General features: G+C 44.0%; 1 protein-coding gene across 6 annotated transcripts in view; it reads right to left on the bottom strand.

Annotated features, from left to right (window-relative positions):
- The window catches only part of LOC133953292 (nuclear factor 1 X-type-like), a 107283-nt gene that overhangs the window by 73473 nt on the left and 11360 nt on the right, over positions 1–22450 (bottom strand). Inside the window, exon 1 of one of the 6 annotated variants that reach the window (XM_062387144.1) lies at positions 21716–21914. The exons of the other annotated variants lie outside the window; for them this stretch is intronic. Coding sequence (XP_062243128.1) covers positions 21716–21742 — 27 coding nt within the window. The 5' untranslated portion in view covers positions 21743–21914. Of the gene's footprint in view, positions 1–21715; positions 21915–22450 lie in introns of those variants that run through there. 6 annotated transcript variants of the gene reach the window in all.

Below are 22450 nucleotides of genomic sequence, written 5' to 3'. Positions count from 1 at the left end.
TAATTCAGAAAGCTTAGTCTAATGCTCTCAGATTCAGATATGGTAATCATTGTACTAGTGAAAAGAATTATCGTCTCCTCCCGCAGTCACTAAATTGCCCATATATTCCCCTTGTTACATTATGGAAAAGGACACAATGACACGTAATTGGGATTGAACTGCAACAGAACGTGAGCGAGCACCAGGCAGTATAGCTGCCCTTGCAAGCACATTGTCTCGTCCTCATTGGCTGACCCGCATGACCTCGGAGGGACAGGCTGTGCCCAGTGCACCATGGGAGAAATATGTGAGAGACAAAGGCTCCCACTCAGGATCAATTCAATATAATCTGATGTATTTGTTAGTAAAATAATGTCCTTAATGGCCTGAACAACGTACGTATAGATACCCATTAGAAGGGTATTTAAATGCCAAGCTTCCAGATTACATAAAAAAGACGACATTTGCTTATTTATGCCGTCCAAAATAATAGAAATAAACGATGAGGCTCACAGGAATCACGAAGACATTATCAAATCTGGAATCTCAGCAATGGGCAGCCACAAAAAGCTAACTTGTCATGTGGCAAAGTTGAGGGCCTGGCCATTTGATTGTGGGATGAAGCCCCCTGCAGTGCAACGGGACAGGCTGTCTGTGAACGCCCTACAAAGGCCAGAGTCCTCTGGTTGGCTTTCAGGACCATCAGATTTAGCCTGGCCTCTTCCCCCTGTCAGGGTCTGACAGTGAGTCCGCAGCCTGGATGACTGGCTGGTCCACTGACTGGCTGGCAACCTGGCTGTTAGGTTGGCTGAAAGTGCTGCATGACTGGCAGGGTGAATAACTGGTTGGCTACCTGGGTGGGTAGCTTGCTGGCTAGATGGCTGCCTGGCTGGCCGACTGGCTCATCACTGCTAGTGCTGGGGGGGTTGCAGACCCCATCTGGACCAGGCCCGGCCCGGCCGGGCCTGGTGCTGATTGTTCATGCTAACATACGCAGCATTGAAAATGTAGTAATGGGTGAAGATGAGGAATGAGGAAATGGAATTAAGAGATGTGTGTGTTTATGAAGAATAATAATGAAAGTGTGTTTATTACTGGATATTTTGATTAATGGGCCACTGACAAAGAGAAGGAGTCATATATGACAGGTATTACTGTCCCTTCCTGTAACACTATCATATCATTACTGACAAAATGATAATAATCAGGAGGGCACTATCAGGGAAATCCAAACTACGTCTTTGTCTATTCAAACCAGCAACACATTTTTTCTTTTGTCGTTCTTGTCTTGCAACATTTTCTCAGTAACATAATTCTTATCATCTCTTTTGCACAATAAAATGAAAGGTGAAAGGAACCTATCATGAGACTAAAAATTCCTAATATTTAATGTTTTTATTCACATTCTAAAAACCCACATTTCAGTCAGCTCATTGGAGAGGGGGGGGGGGGGGGGGGGGGGGGGTTCTGCTCTTGAAAGACCGAAGGTTATTAGGTCAGTTTCTAAAGCCTCTGCAACTAGACAATGCAAGTATCTGCTATGATCTCAGCTTATAATATTATATGAAACATTCAAATCCATAAAAACAATCTAAATCAAAAACAACTTAAATCACATTTGGTTAAATTGCATTGTCTGGCTGAATAGGATCATAAACTGGACTAAACACAAAATTGCACATAACACTTTAACTTTGGAGATTTTGTATAATTTTGGAAAAGAGATAAGTCTGTCTTATATTTATTATATATAATATGTATAAAATATGTTTATTATATCAAAATTATATTGAATGTCCCTATTTTTACATTTTCAATGTAAGACCTGATCTTATAATATCCTTTAAAAAATGGATATAAAAATAATTTTAAACTCACTGTGTCCTGATATTTAATATCCATTTTAGGGCATTTTCAAATCCACACTTCCTTTAGCTCATTGCAGACAGAACAAAATGTATGGGCTCAGGTGTTTGCCACTGTGTGGGACTGTGTGGGCTCTGCAATAATTTGAGCAAGACCTAATTTTTCTAATATTGTACGAAACATGAACTCCATAAAGGAAAATAGCTTCAAACTCACTGCGAGGCCTATGATGATCATATGCTGCACCAAACACTAACCAGGGCACAGACGTCAGGGTACAGCATCCAGTTACGGCAAGTTCTTTTATGACTTTGGAAAACAAACAAGACTTTGTGCCAGACTAATATTTTATATGTCTGTACATATATATATTTTGACCTTTTCAAACCCACATTTGCCCAGAGCTCCTCATGGGGCAAGGCCAGGGGTGTGGGGCAGTTCCCCCCCTCAGGCCTCTGCCTCTGGACACTGCAGGTAGAATCATTTGAGCAATACCTCAGCTTATCTCCCTGTGCCACGCTCCTTCTTGCAGGGAAAGAAAATAGGAACTACAACCTTTGTTCAGCAGACTGGGCACGATGTGTGTGTGTGTGTGTGTGTGTGTGTGTGTGTGTGTGTGTGTGTGTGTGTGTGTGTGAGTCCCCCTTGACAGGCCACAACTCAGAGAGCAGGACAGACATTACAGACACCACCTCAGGTTTTTATTAACAGGGCCAAAAGCTGGGAGCAGCGGCCACTGCCAAAAACACACAGACAAAGGGGGAAACACTTTAAAAAATACTGAGAGTTCTGTTTGTAAAGAGCTTGGTTGTGTTAAACCAGTGTAAATCCACATTGTGAGGGAACAGCTGGAACGTGCAGTGGTGGAGAACACTGGCTGTAAGATGGACGGAGGCCTAGAATTTATGTTTCAAGCCCGGGGCAGGTGATGCCAGCTTTCCAGATAGTTTAACGACTAATCAAACAACAATAATTAACCTGAACTATCTTATCATTTGGGAAACACTCTATTCCTCAGCGTGGCTTGCCCTTCGGCTCACAACGGCCTACGCGTTTAAAATACGGATATTAACCAGGAGATGAAAACTAAGATAGAAACCCACCTCTTTCATCGCGTTCACCGGGGATTCTCACCATTCGCTCTGACACCGGCCGCCATTATGTCCGTTCACCTGTAAGTACGGTGAGCTCACGCTTCACTCGCCCATCACCCCGTAAATACTCTATTCATACATTTAAAAATAAAAGCGTAAAACCCGCTTTCAATATGAGATAAGTTCAAATCTAACGTGGCTTCTCCTCCTCCTCCTCCAGCTCGCGCTCCGCTGGCGGCGCTCGAGCCCCGCCAGTCCCTCAAGCGCGGGCCTACGTCAAACAAGAAGGGTCAAAATTGATCCCTTGAAAAAAGTCAAAGTGAAAAAGAACAAGCAGGTGGATGCGGAGAACAGGTGGAGCGGACACACACAACGGCAGCGGTAGAACGCGACCTCTGTTCATATCTGTTAAAAGGCAAACATCCACCACGGTAAACACAATCCACCGCACTAAAGCAGCTTCTCCTCCTGAAGCGAAAGCATATTTATTCATGTCGCCTACTTAACATGTGGACATTACTAATTGACTATTAACAACACCTTCATGTGTGTTTAAAGAAATACATCTAGTGGTTCCCGTTTGGACGATTATATTAGGAAACTGTTACTTTCGCCTGTGACCTATTGGGCCTGTATCCCCACAAGAGAGACTGAGCAATTACCTGAGATGAATTAGCGGCTAATAACGTTCTGTGTTCAAATAAATGTCAGTGTTCACGTACACATGGGGCACGTGCAGAGAAAAAGATCAGGTCGTGCATTTGTTTGTTGCCACATCCTGCACTGTGAGGATGTGTGAGTCACCTGCCATTACATGTGAGATTGCTGCAGGCAACCAGCGTTCTGACATTATATTATTTAAACCCATGAAGGCTAATTATTTGGTTTCTTCTTTTATTTTTTCCATTCTCATTTTAATAAAGCACACAATTATATCCAAAAAAAAGCAAAAGACAAAACAAAACACCACACACACAATTGAAATGAATAAATATCAATCCTCATCCACATTTCCAGTCAGTCTTAAAATCTCGTTTAAATTCTACGTTGTTTTTATTTACTGTTAATATAACAGTATATTATGTTATGTATATTTACCACCAACATTACCTAAATAACAAAGCATTACAAAAATATGACTTGGTGGTCTCAAAAATTTTTTTTTTTACAAACATAAATTCATTACATAAAATCCAATACATTTTGAAGCCTATAAAGAATTGCAAGAGTTAATTCATTAAAATTATAAATCCCATTCTTTAATTAAATAATTAGAACATTTCATTTTGCTGTTTAGTCTGAAAATACAACGTTTCTGAAATAATAATAATTTCATATTGCTTTAAAATATATGTTTATGAATTATACCTAATGTTATACATATTTCAAATGTTTTTTAATAATAATTGTCACTAATCTTAATGCTTTATAATTATCATCATAATAATGAGTGTCTAATTTCCAATGTATTTGCTGGAATAACAGGAAAACCATCGACATATGAGCCTTTATCCCTGTGAATATTTTTATTTTACCAAAATTCATTTTAAACACTGCTATTAGTTTGACATTGATGGCCAGATACGTGTGGAGTCATTTTTATTTTTTCTGACTGTCAAGTTTTTTTGTCAGGTTGGATCAAGATATTCCTTAAGGGTTGGACACAGACACACACACACACACACCAAGCTTATGAATGACACCGTGTGTAAGGGTGTGTCATTCGTCATTGACATCTGCTGTGTAAAATCACGTATTGACATGATGATGTAAGGGTAAGACTCTAAATAATGTTTCCTCTGACTATGTATTTGTGTGTGTGTGTGTGTGTGTGTGTGTGTGTGTACTCTGATCTCTTGAATTGGAAAGAAAAATTGATATAAAAAAATATATATATGTATTTATGTATGAAATATTTTGTAACTTTATATTAAAGAGGGAGCTTTGATTTTTGTACGCAGCATGGACATAAGGTTATTTATGTCCACATTACAAAAGAAAAGGGAAGTGGGAGAGAAATAATTTTTTATAGGCTGCACAGCGAAGTTTCCATGTTTTCTTTCCGTTCGAAGCACAGGAAAAATAGAGAGGTAAGGTGAGGACTGAGCAGGACTGAGTAGTGGTGAGTAACACCCTGCCATTAAGAGGTGATGGGTTGTAACCTCACGAGCCTCAGGGATATAAAACAATCACGGTTAAGTTGATATAAACTGCTATTTCCCTGGAAACTCGCAGGAAACGGGAGGGGTGGGAGTGTCCTCTTTCTCCTTCTTTCATTCACTTATTCTCTTATTTCAGCCCACACACATGCATTCACAAACAGACCCACATTTTTCCTTTTTAAAATGTCCTCCTTAACTTCTCATCAGCTCTCCGTTTCCATCCAGCTCAAAAACCTTTTCATCCATTCTCCTCCCGGTAGGAGGAAGAGAAAAAACTCCTTTCCCTCTTTCTGCCCTTTTTCTCCCATCAGCACAGATTGATGTTAAAAGTGTGTCTGTGCATCGTTTGTAATTACGCCTGTTTACACACTGAAGCATTACTATGTGTGAAAGTCTGGAAGCCATTTGTGGCATGAGGCTGGGAGGGGAAGACACAGCGAGTGAGCTTTAAACAGCTCCAGAGACACGGGGACTGATAGCAAGCCGGGGCTTCTGACATGACTGCAGACCTGGGTAATATTACACTCAAATATACTTCCAAGATTGTGCAATGGATTTGTCTGGGCAGACTGCTGCAGCTTCAGATGTAAGCACAACAAGGATCAGATCGAGAGCCCGTTCTGGGCTTTATTCAGGCATCCAAAATGAATTCATCCAGGATTTTCTTGAGGTTTGTGTGGTATTTCAACGACTCGGGCTCGTCTGCATGAATTCCACCTTATATACTTAATTATAAACATAACTGTAACCCCACAAGTGAGTACGATTCCCATTTCATGTCCTGAAAATACTTTCAATATTTGGAGAACCAAATTCAATTTGGACTACTGAGAAAACATTTTAGGATGATCATTTGTTGTTGAATACAGTTGAGGTTTATGGGCTTAGATTGGGTGAACGGCATTCAAAAGTTGAACTCTTACACACAAAAATGTGTTGTGGGAACTGCAAAGAGAGCTGAAGAGAAATATAATACTTATTCTTATTTAAGATGATGCAAAACTGACTGTTAATCTAGATAACGGTGCTGTCAATTAGAAAGAATGTTTTTCCCAGGGATGATCTTATCAGAGTATAAATAAAACTGGGCAAAATTATGGATTTTCAAACTAACTTAGGAGATTCTGGCGCAGCATGTAACAAACGATGATTTAATAAAAAACGTTTCAACATGTGGCCGCAGCGAGATGGGGCCGTATAGGATTTCATGCAGGCCTACACTAAGTGAATGCATGGAGACGACTTCATATGTGTGTTTAGATTACAACGGTTTGTGTAGCGTTACCATGGCATGCACACTCACACACCGACACACACACACACTTAAACCTCACAAACAACAACACGCACACACACACACACACACACACTGTTGGCGTGGCATTTTCCGACAGTAAAAGAGAGTAAAGCATTTGCCCTCGACCAGGGCAGCCATTCCTGATAAGGTCAAGTGGGCAGTGTGATACACAATGAGAGAGTGTGTGGTAGTGAATGTGTGTTTGTGAGTGTGTAGAGAGAGGGGGGTGATGGCAGTTTGGCAGCTTTGTGCTTCAGCCACAGAGAAGTACAGCACCTGTCTCACACTTTCTGTCTCTTGCTTCCTGTCTCACGTTTCCTGTCTCACCCCTATAACCGAAGTGCACGTTGCAAACACCTACAGCCGCGCTCCAGTCGGCACATGCCAGCGGCGCACACTGGCCACGGTTGCCCTGCCTACAGCTGCAGCGAGGGCTTTGAAGCACATGGTTAGCAAATACAGCAGGAATCAAGCAGATAATGAAACCCGATATCCCCCCCCCCCCCCCTCCGTGCCCTGTGCCGGCAGCAGCCAAGGCCTGCTTCTCCCCACACAAGAGATGCACTATTGAGAGACTTTCTCTCTCACTCTTTCGCTCCCCCTCATTCTTTTATTTCTCCCCGACCCTCGTCCTGCCAGTCGGCGAGGCGAGATGCCAACCTCTCCCCAAAAGCCGGGCAGAGTGCCCTCACGCTTTATGCAAATGCTTAACCACAAGCCCGGCTCGCACATTCATTCTGTGCCCCCCACCATCACCTATTCCTCCTTATCCTTCAATTATTTCTTTCACCTCTTACTCGGCACTCCTTCCCGCTCTCCCGCACTAACACTTGTGTTTCCGCTTCCTGTGGCCTGTAATGTTGTTGAACTTCAACCATCCCTCCCTCGGCCTTTTGCTGCGTCTCCCCTCTGCTTTTACCAATCGCCTGCCCTCTCTCTTTCTCAATTGCTATCCATCTTCTAGCATCCCTCGCTTTGCCCCCCCCCCCGCGCTCCCTTCACCATGGAACTCCCTCTCCCCTCCTTTTCACGCTGCCTCTCTCTCACACAGCTTGACTCACCCAGACTGAAACTTGTGCACTCGTTCACTCGGCCGGTGCCAGACAGGCAAGTGCAGAAACTCCCTTTTCCCTCTCTCTTTCTCTCTCTACTTCTTCTATCTCTTTCAATCTCTCACACACACATGCTGCAACCCATGCCCTGGTACTTAAATTGAACGGACAGTTTCTCACTGGGCTACAGTTTGTGTGACAATTATATTCAGAACCATCCTTTAGTATTAACTTTATCATTTGCAAGGGGCCACATGGCACTTTTCTCCATAACTTCCCTGTAAACGTATTCCCTTCTTTTGTGTGACTGATCGCTTCCTAGAATGTTGAACTGGGCCCTGGCAGAGCACACACACATTCTAACCTTCATACAGGAAAGAAACACAAGAAGTGCAGTGGTTTTGACATTTGTTGGGTCATGTTTACACGCTTTAATCGCAGCCAGTTTTATTTTGAAAAGCACGGTAGGATAAGTATTAAATCTTGTTGATTCCAAACTTTGTGATTGAAGAATCATTACACCGTGAGATGAGGTTTGCTAAAAACCTGGCTTTATGAAAACTTTTAAAACTGCAACTCAGAACTCATCACGCCAGTAAATGGCTGTTGTGTTCCTGAATAATGCAAAGTAGGTGTATAAGTCATTAAATCATTTTCCAAATCAATTAATGTATCTTAAGTTGTTTTCTCTTACCCCCTGAATAAAAATACAAAACTCTTCCCCTGATCACCGATTGTCATTTGCAGTTGGAACATCTCAAACGTCTGCGGCATGCTTCTTTGCAGATGGGAAACCAACCCTGTTACATTACTATCCTATTTCTGCACCAGTGAGCTCCCTATCAGGGACACCGAAGCTTGCGGATTTAATTCTGCTTATCATGTGAGCTGGACTTTTGCCTGCGCTCGGTTGGCGCCGCGAGGGTTAAACGTTGCCCGCTCCCTGTGGCATGATATGAGCTGGGCTTTTGCCTGTGCACTCTGCCTTGTCTGTGCTGAGTTGGTAGCATTATAGGGGTTAAGAGTGGATGGCTGCTCCAAGTGGCTTCCTATGCAACTCTGATCCCATTAGGGTTAAAAGGTGTCTGTTCCAAATGGCTTCCTGAGAGCCGGGTCTTAATCTCTGCTATGCCTGACAGAGTTTGGGTTAAAGGGAGAGTACAACGGAGAGTTATGCCTGACGCTGAGCTGGCAGCGTGAGGGTTAAAGGTCGCTCTGCCCATTTTGAGTGGCATTCCCTGTAGGGCAAACACAATGCCAGGGGGGAAGAAACCGAGGGCACACACAAACACATGCAAGGCGAGAAAACAAAGAGCCTTCACAACCGCACGCACACACACAAAAACACATGGAGACACGTGCGCAGACACACAACAGCTAAATCATTTTTGAAACTTTTATCGTCGCAAACTAGCGCTCCTCCAACAAAGCAGGAGGACCGGCAGACAGACACACGATGCAGATTGGCCGCCTCTGGGCGAGTGTGTGTGCAGTTATCTCCTCAGTGACCACACTCGCTGACTTCCCCGGCCTAAACTACCACCTCACACAGACCTCAGGAGCACCACAGGACCACAGGCAGACAGCCATAAGTACATGTCCTCAGAGGGGACGTAAAATGGAGGAAACCCACCTCGATAAAAAGGCACCTCACAAACAGGACAGCGAGGGAAAAGTCGAATTTTTGTGCTGTATCTATAATCAAACCTTCACATTTGGTTAGTGTTGCATTTAGAACCAAATATGTGATTGTTTTTCATTCAAAACATTATCAGAAAATGTGAAAATATACAAAAAAATGTAAAATAGAAGAACAGCATATTCTCCACACTTCTTAGTTACACACATCTGGTATATTTATATTTATTTTCTATTGGCCTTTAGTTACCTTGAAATCCCTCCCATTTTGTGCTGAGAGATGGAATAGCATGTATGTGAAATACTGTATACGTGTAACCGTGCCCTCGCTGGCCTCAGCTTGAATCATGCCAGATTTCATTTTTTACTTCTCCTCCTGTACTTGATATCTGCTGAAATTTTGTCTTTCTTTAAACTGCGATAAATCCTCGCCAAGTCATTCTGCAGCAAAACGTGCAGTGTTTATCAACTCTCAGTGAAACCGGTGTTGTATGACATACCAGTCAGTCTCCATTTATAAACATGTGATTGTATGAAAAGATAGTATCACAGAGAAGGGAGCCAGGAGGAAAAGAGCTGGACTGAAAGCAGCAAGAGCTGCCACGTCAGATGCTGCTGAGGCTTCTTGGCCGTCAGGACTGAAACACACACACACACTCCTACACACAGTGGAGACACGCAAACACATGCAGACGCAGAATGGCCTGCACATGCGGCGATTCACAAACCTGCACAAACACATATCCATGCACACACACACATAGAAGGGTTCGCCCTTGCAGTGGCGTTTAGGGGAGTTGGAGTCATCACCAAGTCATGACGCCCCTGCTCAGACTAGCCACTCGTCAGTTCTTTGTCTGTGAGTCAACACGGACGGCACCGCTCAATCAACACACGCCCCGAAAATAAAAATCCATCACTCCAGTGTTACCACTCTGCCCTGCATCTGATTATATCATGTTAGGATTGCTTCTGGGTTTGCACTTGTCATCTGGTTTCACTCTTTGTCTGGAAGCATTGGAATAAATAATTCTTCTCCCAAATTTCTAAACAGTATTTGATTGCTATTCCTTAGAAATATATGTATTTCAAACTGTGGATATTGTGCAATATACAGTGGCCTCTTACCCCTGTTTCACACAACTAAACAGGGAAACATTGTGGGGGGAAATTCAAGTTCTTCCGCTGCCTCAAAAAAGAGAAAAAAAAAGAATCCGGTGCAAAATAGGATTTGGCCTCATCTTTATTTAGGCTGGCTTTCCAATTCCTGTAGAAATTGCATTATTGAATACAACAACGCCATTGTTTCTGCTCATTTTAGAGGGGCTTTCAGCTTTATGTATTTCCAGAGAGGAAAATCAAAATGGGGACAGTGTTTTTCAATCTGAAGCCTAGAGAAAGGCTCTTGTGCAAAGATTTGATTCTGCAGATAGCACTTGGCACCGTTTGCCTCCTCTAAGTACTGTAATATGGTTATGATACATTAGCATTCCTTCACATCACCAAAGAAACCCAATATGTGTGTATCTAGCGTTTTCGTCAGTAGAAGAGGAGAAAAGAAGCAGAGCGAGACAGAGGGAAGGGAGAGGGGGGTGGGGGGAAGTTGGAGTCAGGTAAACGATTAGCATTGAGGTGGTGGTGGGGAGTAAAAAGTTTGCCTGATGAGAGGAATACCCGCGGACAAAGCCCGGTGACCGCTTAAACTGTTTAAGATAGTCCAGGCTGCTCTCAGGAGAGGCAGACAGGGAGTCAGTAAAGTGGCTTTTAAGCTCACCAAATCCAACATATCCTAGATAAGACAGAGGCTCTCTCCTCAGGGAGCGAAGGAGAGAGGAGCAGCAAAGGGGGGCTGGAAAGAATGAGGTGAAAAATGGAGGGGGAGACATTTAAAGTAAAAAAGATGTAATGAGACAAAGAGTAGGAGGAGGCGAGGGATGATGGAGAAAACAGGGATAAGTGAGCAAAAGAACGAGGGAGGCGTTCAGGAAAAGGGAGGAAATAAAGATAGAAATGAAGTGCAAGGAAAGTGACAAGCATATTCACACGTGAGCTTTGGTGTTGGGTGATCCCGTCTCGTGTAGAGGAAGAGGAAAAATGAACCTGACGACACAGAGCAGCCCGCTCCGACAGGATTTTATCACCTGAGTGAAAGTCGGCTTGAATACACACGAGCCGATCATAAATCTCTGCTGTGCTCTGTCGAGGGGGAAACCCGTACGGGCTTTTTGTTTGGGATATTGTTTAGGCAGCAAAGTCGTGATGAGGTGCAGGACACACACACACACACATAAAACTCACCTGTAAATCTAATTTTTTGGATCTTTTGTTGATGTGTTCGGCCCCAGTAGGGGAGGAATATTTTTGCATGTGTTAAAGTACAAATATATTGACACAAATGTACCACATTCAGTTTTCTACCTAGTATATAGTATAAATATAAAAAATTCTTGATGAGAGTTGTCATTCCCTACAGCAACAATCAACCACATCATCAACTGTACCTACACTGTATATTTAGTTTAGAATAATATAGATATATTAATAAAGAATGATGCATCATGCAAATTGATGGCTGAGTTTCTGGACTGGCCTCCTCCAAATATATATTTTAGGAGGAGTAAAAGTGAAAAGTACACACATGAAATAAGTAGAGATACACATGAATGTATAGAACAGTAACTAGTAACTAGTAAATATGACATCCCACTGCATTCATACTCAGTTGACAGTCTGGTACATGCATGTGCATAAAAAGACAGGGTGCAGGTGCGTACACACACAGAAACAAGCAGAGAGTCAACGAACAAGGGTCCGTTTTTTAATTATGCCTAGTTTGTTTATTTAGCAGTGGTCAGGTTTTTTTTCACTCCTAAACCTCCTAAACCCCTTTGCAAAAAAAGTCCTCCTTTTAGACCCCGGAGAGAACATTCAAACAGTATTAATTCCTCTTGCTGGGAAAAGGTACAGCCTTTTCCCGGAGCAATCCATAACATCTGAATATAAAAATAAATACGAAGAGCGGGAGAGCGGGCGCGCTCTTAAAAACCCAAATGTGAGGAGGAAAAAAACCTGCTGGGAAGTTTGACGGCCGTGTATGTTTTTCCTCTGTTTCCCCAGTGTCTGGGGCAACATATTTTTCTCTGTAGTCACCCTCAGTGCGCCTCCCTCACCTTTTCTCTTCCAACCTGGCTCACTATCTTCTTCCTGTAAAATTGAATGTCCGTACTTTCTATCTCTGTCTTCTCCTCTTAATATTTACCCTAGCTCTCTCACCGTCTTTCACTCTCTCTCTCTCTCTCTCTCTCTCTCGCTGCTGGACGCCCCCTGTGCCAGTTAACTCACCGCAAGCCAGAGGGAGGACCGCAAGAATGCTTAAATCAGCATAATTAGGCCTGTGTGTACTTTAAACACACACGTTTCCCCCACGCCTGGACCCCTGCCACCCGTACAACACTGTGTGCGCCGCCACGGCCCGTCTCTCTGAGTCAATAAACACTAAACGTATCAGCAGTCCGCCTCACACACGTTCACATGCGCGCACAAATACATAGGCTACAGTTCGTGAGGTGAAAAGTGACGCTGTGTTCCTCTCCCACTCGACTGAAGCTGCCACCCTCATACAGCTGTCCCCCCCCCCCCACACACACACACACACCCATAACCACCGTCACCACACTCGCACAGTTGGACCCTTCACACTGTGTAGCTGCAGGGGAGGAAAGTACAGTGGGTTTAATTTGAGTGGCCCTGTGCTGAGAAGTTACAAGATTGTTGAGCAATTTCCATAAGCAAGAAATTAAGCACGAGCATGCACCGAAACAATGGCCTGGATCTGAGTCGGGTTTGCGGTTTCGTCCCACACTGACACATCTGTATGTGTTTTACGCAGCAGCAGTGCATTAACAAACAACCGCCTCCCGGAGAATCCAGCACACTCGGCTGCATATGGGGATTATCAGCAGTCATTAGAGACCGTTTAATAATAATCACAGCCATCAAAAAGGAATCAGTCCGAGCATGTGACACTGTGACGGCCAATATCACTGGCTGAGTGGATCATATTAGTGAAGATGAGAACTGATTAGAGAATGTTTGGCGTTTCATCTCAATTCAATTATCACAGAGAGGGATTCACAACAGTTTGTGAGCAGCAGCCTACTGTTGTCTTTAGTGTGTGTGTGTGTGTGTGTGTGTGTGTGTGTGTGTGTGTGTGTGTGTGTGTGTGTGTGTGTGTGTGTGTGTGTGTGTGTGTGTGTGTCTGTGTGTGTGTCTGTTTGTGTGCGAGATAAGAGAACTTACAGGACCAAAACACTCAGCAGAAAAGTATGAAAGCCAGGGACTAAGGCCTGTTATAAAAAAGGCTTCCAAAAAAAACATTACATTCCCTCCCTTGGGAGCTCAAACTCTGCACAGCTCCCGGACAAGCTTCAGGTGCAGACAGGCACTGCACCGACACAGCACCGACCCACCACTCCGGAAACAACGCAAAGCAATTTTATGAATCTGCAAATAAAAAGACGAGAGCCAAACATGAAGGGCCTGTTCGCAGCTCTGCCTACGGCCTTGTACATTCATTTCCATTTCTAAAGACATGCATGGAGAACGAGTAACTCCAGTAGAGGATGTTACCTATGCCACTGGCTCTGGATGTATGTTGTGTGTTGCCATGCGCTCAATGTGTCATTAAAGGCTAAAACATTAGGTTAATTTGATTTCCACTTTTAACACCTACAGCCTCAGAGGCAGATACATTCTAAATTGGCCGAAGCTTAACCTTCCTCTTGGCGCAAGGCTCCAGAAAGTGATCAGAACGCCCTGCTCAGTCCGCTTCGAGAAATATTTGGTCAGCAGCGTCTGATCAAAATGGTGTGATACTGTTTATATGAGGGTGCACATGGAAAACTAGCCACAAAGAGGCCACTCTGTGTCTCTGTCTATTACTGTCTATGTCTTTCTATCTCTCTCTCTCACACACACACACACACATTCATTTCTGTTTGTATGCTCACACAGCTGTGGATCTTGTGCAGGGTTCAACCAAGGTAAAGATATGGTATATTACGCAATGGCTTATAGATTTTTCCACCCCTGGCGGGCTGCCAGTGCTCTCAATGGGACAGAGAGAGAGTAACGGAGATACACGCACATGCACAGGCAAACACACACCGCACACACAGAGAGAGAGAGAGAGAGAGAGAGAGAGAGAGAGAGAGAGAGAGAGAGAGAGAAGGGGAGGAGGGGGGCTGATCAGAGAGCAGCACACTTTGTTCCACAAAGTCTGACTCACTAACTGGATTCACTGGCTGCTTGTCTGACGGCAGGCCTCTTTGACCGGTAGTTACAGTATGTGTGTGAGTGTGTGCGTGCGTGTGTGTCTGAGTTTTTTAATCTTAATGGGAGTCAAAGATTGTTGGTGATTGGCGATTGTGAGATTGTGACTGCATTTGCGTCAAGTATTAGATATATTTGTTGGCTCCCTTGAGGCACACACACACACACACACACACATACATACAAAAATCCACACACAAATAATAAATTGCCTTGGGTAGTCATTCAACATATTAGGGAGGCTAAAGCTAACCCATATTTCCATTAACAATTAAAGGATTCAACGAACTTCATCCACAACAGTAATTAGTAAACTAGTTAGTGTTTATTATAAAACATAACTTTTTAAATGATTTATGGTTTTGCGAGCATGCAAACTTATCTGACAAACTGTCATCAGACTCCAGCGCTGTACGGGAAATTGCCCGAATACATGCCTTTGACATGAACAACTGAAACTCCAATGTGCATGCATGACAGACATTTCATTGGAGACTACTTCCAAAATGAGACTTGGAAGAGTCGGCGAGAGCGGTCCCAATCTGTTTTGAATCAGACGCTCGCCTGTCAGGATGATCAATCCCACTGTTTTCTTGGTTTACTTGCAGAGTACGTGACATGCATATGTTAATGAAACTTCATATCAGCCGTGTCCATATTCTCCCGCCTGGATTAGGAAGCCAGACATACGGTTCACACACAAGGCAGAGACATGCATTCACGTCGCTGGTTTGGCCTAGATCTTCCACACAGAGGTTTCCCCCTACTCTTTTAATTGGGCTCTTGATGCTCGACATAGGGTGTACTTCCTCTAATTAGCTATATCTATAGCGTATGGGAGAGTGTATGAATGCATGCATGTGTAAAATCCTCTTTTGAGCAACTCCTAACTAACTAAGAGCTTTAATTTCACGCTAGGCTGCATTGTCCCATTCAGTGGAGTTACCCCCACAAAAAAGCCTCTGAGAAAATCAAAAAGAGCGAAAACCACACCGAGGGGTGAAGGAGGAGGGGAGGGTTGAGAAAGACAGAGAGCGGGAGAGGGAAGGGGGGGGGGAACAAATAACAACAACAACAACAACAACCGACGCTCATCCTTGAACAATGCACATCTCTCTCTAACCGTTACTTCTCTTTTAAAGGGAGCTAATTAAGGAGGCGGTGGGGGTGGAGGTAGAGGAGTAGGGTGAAGGTGAAGGGGAGTCTGTCCCAGGCAGCTGCTACAGAAGTGCAGCGCGTCGGCTATTGTACCTTCTTGTCTCTCCATTCCTTCAGGGCTACTCACGTTTCCACTCTTAGATCATGTCATCACTCGCGGCCAAAGCCAAAGCCTTTTCACTTTAAATAAAGATAAACGGCTGGTGCACATTTGATTCTCAATCCTGAGAAAAACAGCGCTGCACAGGAGGGATGTGCTTTTATTAATCAATCACACATTCATATTATGAACCTAAGTCTTAGCCCCCAACAACAAATAAAACTATACGAGGCAGTGGGCACTGCAGCCACAAAGGTTCTGCAGTATAATTGAAAATAGTTCCCTCGGCCAAGGAGATTTTCTGCGTTTTTCCACCGTTTGTTTGTTGGTTGGTTGGTTTGTATGTTTGCTTGTAAGCAAGGTTACGCAAAAACCAATGGATGGATTAACATGAAACTTGGGTGGAATGGTTCAGGGAAAAAAATGTACAATTTTGTAGATCCAGGATTTAATTTAATTTCTTTATTACACATTGTGAGAAGGCGTTCTGGAAAATGTTCACTGATTTCACAAGAAATAATTGATCAATCTTAAGAGAAAAAACAGGCTTATTTATGAGACTGATATCTGTGAGTGTGTGGAAAGCTTCATTGAATTATAGGGGAGTATTGGGCCTTTACGGAGGTATGCACTACATTCCAGTTTTGGGGTGCTCTCTACTCTCATGAAAAAAAGCTGGGAAGGCCAAACTGAGCGAGATGTTCCCGCTATCGGCACACTGAAGTGATTTCGACTCGGCCGCTCCTCTGCCACATATCTCTCTGTCTATCTGCACGAGTGTTCACACTGATTTCAGATGAGTGCGTAACTGTGTTTTATGTGTGTGTGTGTGGGCTTGTGTGTATGCACATCCAAGTGCCCACCGTATGGCCTGGTAAACACAACTATATCACAGACCAACATGAGACCGCTATAGGGGCCGCCTGCTTCTGCTGGCCACAGACCAGCCTAAACCTAATCCACACTAGGAGGCAGAAGAGGACAGGCGGGAGGCTGCATGTATTAACACACATACATTGGACTCACACACACACAAAGGCCCATCCATCCAGGGTACAGCCACCTATTACCCTGTTGTGCCAATTGCCTCAGTTAAGCATGAAAAATCCATTTTCTATGGGCGGTCAGGAAGACTGCACAGATAAGGGATGAGCAGAGCCTCACTGGATTTACCCCCCCCCCCCCCCCCCACAGGAGGACGTGTCCGGAGGAAACCCTCAATGTTTAGCTCGGGGCCTCACAGGCGCTCCGACAGCCGATATTTAAAATTCAACAAGCAAAGATATGACTTTATGTAAGAATTTTTTTAAACCTCAAGTCAGCACGTCCCTCGCAAATATCAAATACACTTTTTTTCTTTCCACATAATCAGATTTTATTCAGACACTGTTGATGGACATGGCCAAGTTGTGCCATTTAACACTTCCTTGCACTCTTCCCTCCATCTCCTCTCTCCGTCCCTGCCTACCAGCTCTTGCTGTGGGCCAAGCAGTGTGAGGTGGAACTGGTCTGCCTCCAGCAGAAAGGATGAATAAGTAAAAGGAACACAATGTACCCCTGGGTTCTGCCTAGCTGCTTGCCGTCCTGGCACAGTTGGCAGGGCCACTTTTACTCTGCCTATCGTCCACTACAGCAAACCTATTCTCCGCTGCCTGTGCAGGGCCTACCAACAAACTCAGCGTGAGCAGGATTAGTGTGTGTGTGTATACGTGTGGTACAAAGCGACACCAGTGAGGTTTGGTATGTTACCAGATCATGCAGGCCCACCTCAGCTTACACCCGTACCACGGCCGTCACTGTCCGGTCCCAGTGAAACCAGAACCCAGGGCTGACACAGGAGAGCCTTCGACCCAAAACAGGGGAAGGAGTAGAAGTACACAAATACGTTCACACACAAACACGGACTCACACACACGGAAGGCTACAAGGAATGGTGTGGATTCAAGTCTTGAAATTCTGAGTTTTAATGAACTAAGCTCTTATTTAGAAGATATTTAAGACAACATATTTTTGTATCTTTCTTTCTTTCTTTCTTTCTTTCTTTCTTTATGTTTGTTTATTTATATGGGAATGTTCAAACATAAAGGCCAACATTTGATGCCAGATTAGATATTCAATCTTAATCGTATTCCTTTTAGTCCTCTGGCAGATTAAAACAAAGAAACAACGCAATAACAGCACAAAGAAGAAAAAACACAAATATGGAATACAAGAAGGAACACAAAAGATGTGGAATGGAAAGCTACTCACACTATCTCATTAGAGATGTCATCAAGACCATTTTCTGTGCACACTGGACTCCACAAACAGCCGCTACTGCCACAGAAGAGGGGCCTTTATCTCCATCACCAAAGATACTGTCTGCACAATCGCCACGCTTTTTATTTATTTCCCTATTGCTATGGCTATGTGGCATGGCTACAGTATGCAGTGAAGCTTTCGAGTGCTTTGCCAATCTGCACGGCTGAGTGAATTTCAAGGAGTCATTTGATCTCCAAATCTAAAAACCACTTTAGATCTGCAAATAATCAGACACGAAGCGCTTGTGAGCGAGAGTCAAAAAGGAAATAAAACTTTTTGCGTGTGCAGTGAACTGTGCGGTGGGAAAGAGTTAAACAATCTCCCGCACATGATGTGTTAAAAGATCTCTGAGTTCGCAGAGGGGAAAAAAAAGGAAAAAAGTTGGCAGTGATTGTGAGACACGCTGCGTATATTAGCGGCCCACATCTCATTTGGATAAGCGGGACTTAACTGGGAGTCTGAAATAATTGAATCCAAAAAACGCAGCGCATAAAAGTTTTAATTAACGACGCCTCCACGACCTTCAAAGCACATTAAAAGTTTATGCAAATGCATTTCCGTCACAGGGATGTGAAACAATGCGCACGGTGCAGTTTGGCTACAGAGGCTGCGGTGCGCCACTTCATTTTGGCTGCTCGGGTCCGTCACCTCACCGTGCGCGGCCATTCCAGCAAAGCTTTTACCAGCATTAATAATACATCGTGGATTGTTTACACTTGTTTTGCGTGTTTTCAGTGGTTTGTGAATTATTTACGTGACCAAGATCGAAGACCGGCGACTGGATGGGGTCACAGGATTACGCACGTCAGAAGAACTCATCCATATGCGCATGGGTGTGGGCAGACGCATAAAAACTATCTCGCTTCTCATCGCAGATCATCAGAGACGATTAACACACATTAGCGTTTAGATATACTTTTAATTACAGGTTTTAAACTGGCAGGTGTAACGTCAGGGTGCGTCCCCCCCTCTCCAAGTTGCTTCCTGGCTGCAGGGTGTTATCTTGATATCCACCAGACACAACACAAACACAAGGAGATATGAGGGGAACACAAACAAATCAGCCCCGCTTGATAGGCATCAGTAGAGACGCACTAGTCTAACAGCAGCCTAAGCAGATCAATATGTATCGCGCATATGGGCAGCACGCGTCCATGCGGCGCTCGTGCGAGAGGATCTGCTGCCAATTAATTTTAATTAATGGAAAGAAAGAGGAAACTCGATGCGGACCTCTGCCTCATACCACCAGGCTCGGAAAATTATCTGGAGCCTACTAAATATGCAGCAGCGGCAGCAGGAGCAGGAGGAAGAGCAGGACATGTTGGACTTAATTTACGCAGCGAAATCAAATGGCACATTGATTATGTCTTTCAGAGAGGTCAACAGAAGAAATGCGCAGGAGGCGAAAAGGGAAAAACGCATTAAAGTGACGGGAGTGGCACAGACGCGGCCTTCCTGCTTTGTTACTGTAATATAGGGGGGGGGGAAAGAACATAATAAATTGTGATGAAATTTTACTTTTGCATCTGATCAGCTCTGTCCTCTTGTTTGTGAAAGTTAACGGAGTGGGAGAGAACACAGGCTACACTGAGGTCTTCTCAGAAAAGGCCTGAAATAACACTGTGTTTTCCACGGGGCTCCTCTGTGCTGTTTAAGGAAAGGAATGATTATAATTCCTCTGCTACATCACTGCTGCTGCTCTGCAGCTCTGAGATGAGCTCAAATACATTTCTGGAAAAACATATAGGCTACATATGACATGTCTGGTGCCGGGTTTATAAATCCTTCAAGCAGCCACATATAGGGAGAGGGGCCATGACCTCTCTGAATCCATGGAAGTTTTAACCCACGACACAGAAGCTGTGAGTTTCTAAAGCAAAATTATCTCACGTTATACATTATGTTTCTAATCCTAAACCTTGATGATTCAATGTCATGCATTTCACACAAGTCCTGACTAACTGAACGTTTTGACCTCACATTCAAAAAAAGGAGGAAAAACTAATACTGGTAGAAAACGTTCATATTCAACCTGATCAATTAATGAAGTATTGATTAATGAAATTACTGAAACGTTGAAATGACTTTCACTCGAATGTGTTTCAATGTGATAAGTGGAGCGGCGGAGGGAAATCGGACATGCGGCGGCCTGAAGCTGCGGCTCTCCTGTTAACTCCGCAGTGACTGCACCGTGTTCCGACTGGGAACAGCAGTGCTTCTTTACAAACACAACAGCATGGGAACACATTTATGTTTATATATATGATCAGAGATGGAACTAATAATAAAAGGTCATGTATGGTTTGACCTCTGTGATCCTGAGAAGCGATCTGTACACACAAGTAGACAGCTCGTGTTAAAACGATAACGAATTCAACACACAAAAATATATTAATTTAAATTAAAGGAAGAAAGAAAGAATGAACTGGAGTTGGGTTAATCTCATTCTTCTAAAATTGTCTTAAAGGTTAACTTGCTATGGATATTCAACGTGGAGGCTATATTTAACTACATATTATCATTAGTTTATATTCTTTTAATATAAATATAATAATTGTAAGAGGGGCTGATGAAAACACTTTTTTCTGTTTATATTTTGAATAGACGTGCGCACGGAGTCGAGGCCTGAAAGGTCAAAACTGAGTCTGCAATGTTGCATTTCAAGACAAAAACATGGGCTGAATATTCAAAATCAATATTTTTGTGATTCTATTCTACATTACATATTTATCAATCATCATGTTTTTATTTACAACAAGTCAAATCAGTGAAGTCACCTCTAACCGAACCATGGCCCCGAACGGCCTATTGAAATTACGCACCGGGTAAAGTGACTTATTCTTATCATCATTATTATCACCATTAACCAGGCGAACGTGTTAAAAACTCCACCACACGTGGCCTTTAATGTAACGAGCAGCTTGTGTAAATAACACGAGGGTTAGTGGCAGAGTTGCTTCTTTAAAGGTCAGCTGTATTTAGTCATTAATCCAAGTGCAGCCACGCAGCTCGGACACACGCCCACACTGTCCCCGCTGGTGCGCAAACACACTCATTTCTTATTTCTAAACGTGGAGGAAGATAACGGAGGGAGAGTTGTGAATGTGTCCACGGTGGGTGACCCTAAAGGCCCGTGGCGAGGACCGGCACCCTCCGCGACAGCCGCAAGTCAAAGTCCCCCCCCCCCCCCCCCTTCCCTCCCCTCCTCTCTCCGGGTGTAAAAAAAAAACCAAACTGTTCCACAACTCATGAGCCCGGTGTGTTGCTTTATTATATTTGTCGATCATTGCCTCTGGGCGATCGCAATTAAGTCCGCCAACTGTCCGGGATTCGAAGCCCCCTCTCGTCCCCCCCTTTTATTCTCCAGCGTCCCGTTTTATATAAAATAGATTTGGGAGAAGCGCCATTTTCTCTCCAAACCATGCGCAATGAGACGCACAAGAAAAGCCCGCTGGAGGAGTGCCATTAAAGAGAAAGGGGGAGAGAGAGAGAGAGGGAGAGAGAGCGCGCGAGAGAGGGAGGAGGGGAGAGTAAAGTTGGAGGACGAAAAATAGAGAGAGAGAGAGGTCCCTAAAACGCAACAAATGACAAGCGGCGGCGGCAGGAGCACGATGGACAACACAGCGGCCACCACACACACACACTAACCGGAGGCGCGCACGACACCGGAAAAAAATAAAACTGCAGCGAAGAGCAGCGTGGAAACGGCACGCTCGGCCCGGCTGGGCTTCGCTTACCTGTGTCAAGCAGTACGGGGAGTACATGTTGGTGTCTAGAGGTGAAGAGATGAGCGGCTGGTGATAAAGTTGGATGGAGGTTCGCTGCGGTGCCGCATTGCAAAGCCGCTGTGGCTCAGTCCAGGCTCTAACCCCGCCTCACTCTCTCACTCACACAGTGAAAGCTCCGCACTAACTTTAGGAGAAAGTTTCTGCTGCTCTCTCTCTCTCTCTCCCTCCCTCCCCTATCTCTCTCTCTCTCTCTCTCGCTCTCTGTCTCTCTCTCTCTCGCTCTCTCCCTCTCTCTCTCTCTCTCTCTCTCTCTCTCCCTCCGTTACCCCCCCCCCCCCCTCTCTCTTCCTCTACCCGCTTCTTTTTTTTCCTCACATCGACACAAACACATGTGTATATTTTTTCAAATGATCGTTACTATCGCTGTGACTTGTTCTGGGCTCGGCTCCTGTTCCTGAAGCACTGGTGGTTTGCAGTGGTACTAGAGTGCCGAACTCACCCACAACATGTATTTGTATTTATATTATTCCTATTATTTGTTGATTTGAGTCTGCTTTCATTATCCTGCTCCATCCATCCATTTATCTTAACTGTGCAATATTAATTTATTGATACTTATTTTTTACTCTTGCTGCTGTAATACTACAAATCTCCTCATTTTGGGACTAATATGATCCTATCCATCCATCCATCCAAACCTAAATTATTTCTAGTGAATATTTCTAATATCTTCTGATTCCTATG

Source organism: Platichthys flesus, chromosome 5 (genome assembly GCF_949316205.1).
Source record: "Platichthys flesus chromosome 5, fPlaFle2.1, whole genome shotgun sequence".
In the NCBI taxonomy this organism is placed as follows: domain Eukaryota; kingdom Metazoa; phylum Chordata; class Actinopteri; order Pleuronectiformes; family Pleuronectidae; genus Platichthys; species Platichthys flesus.
This window is presented reverse-complemented; position numbering and strand designations above follow the sequence as displayed.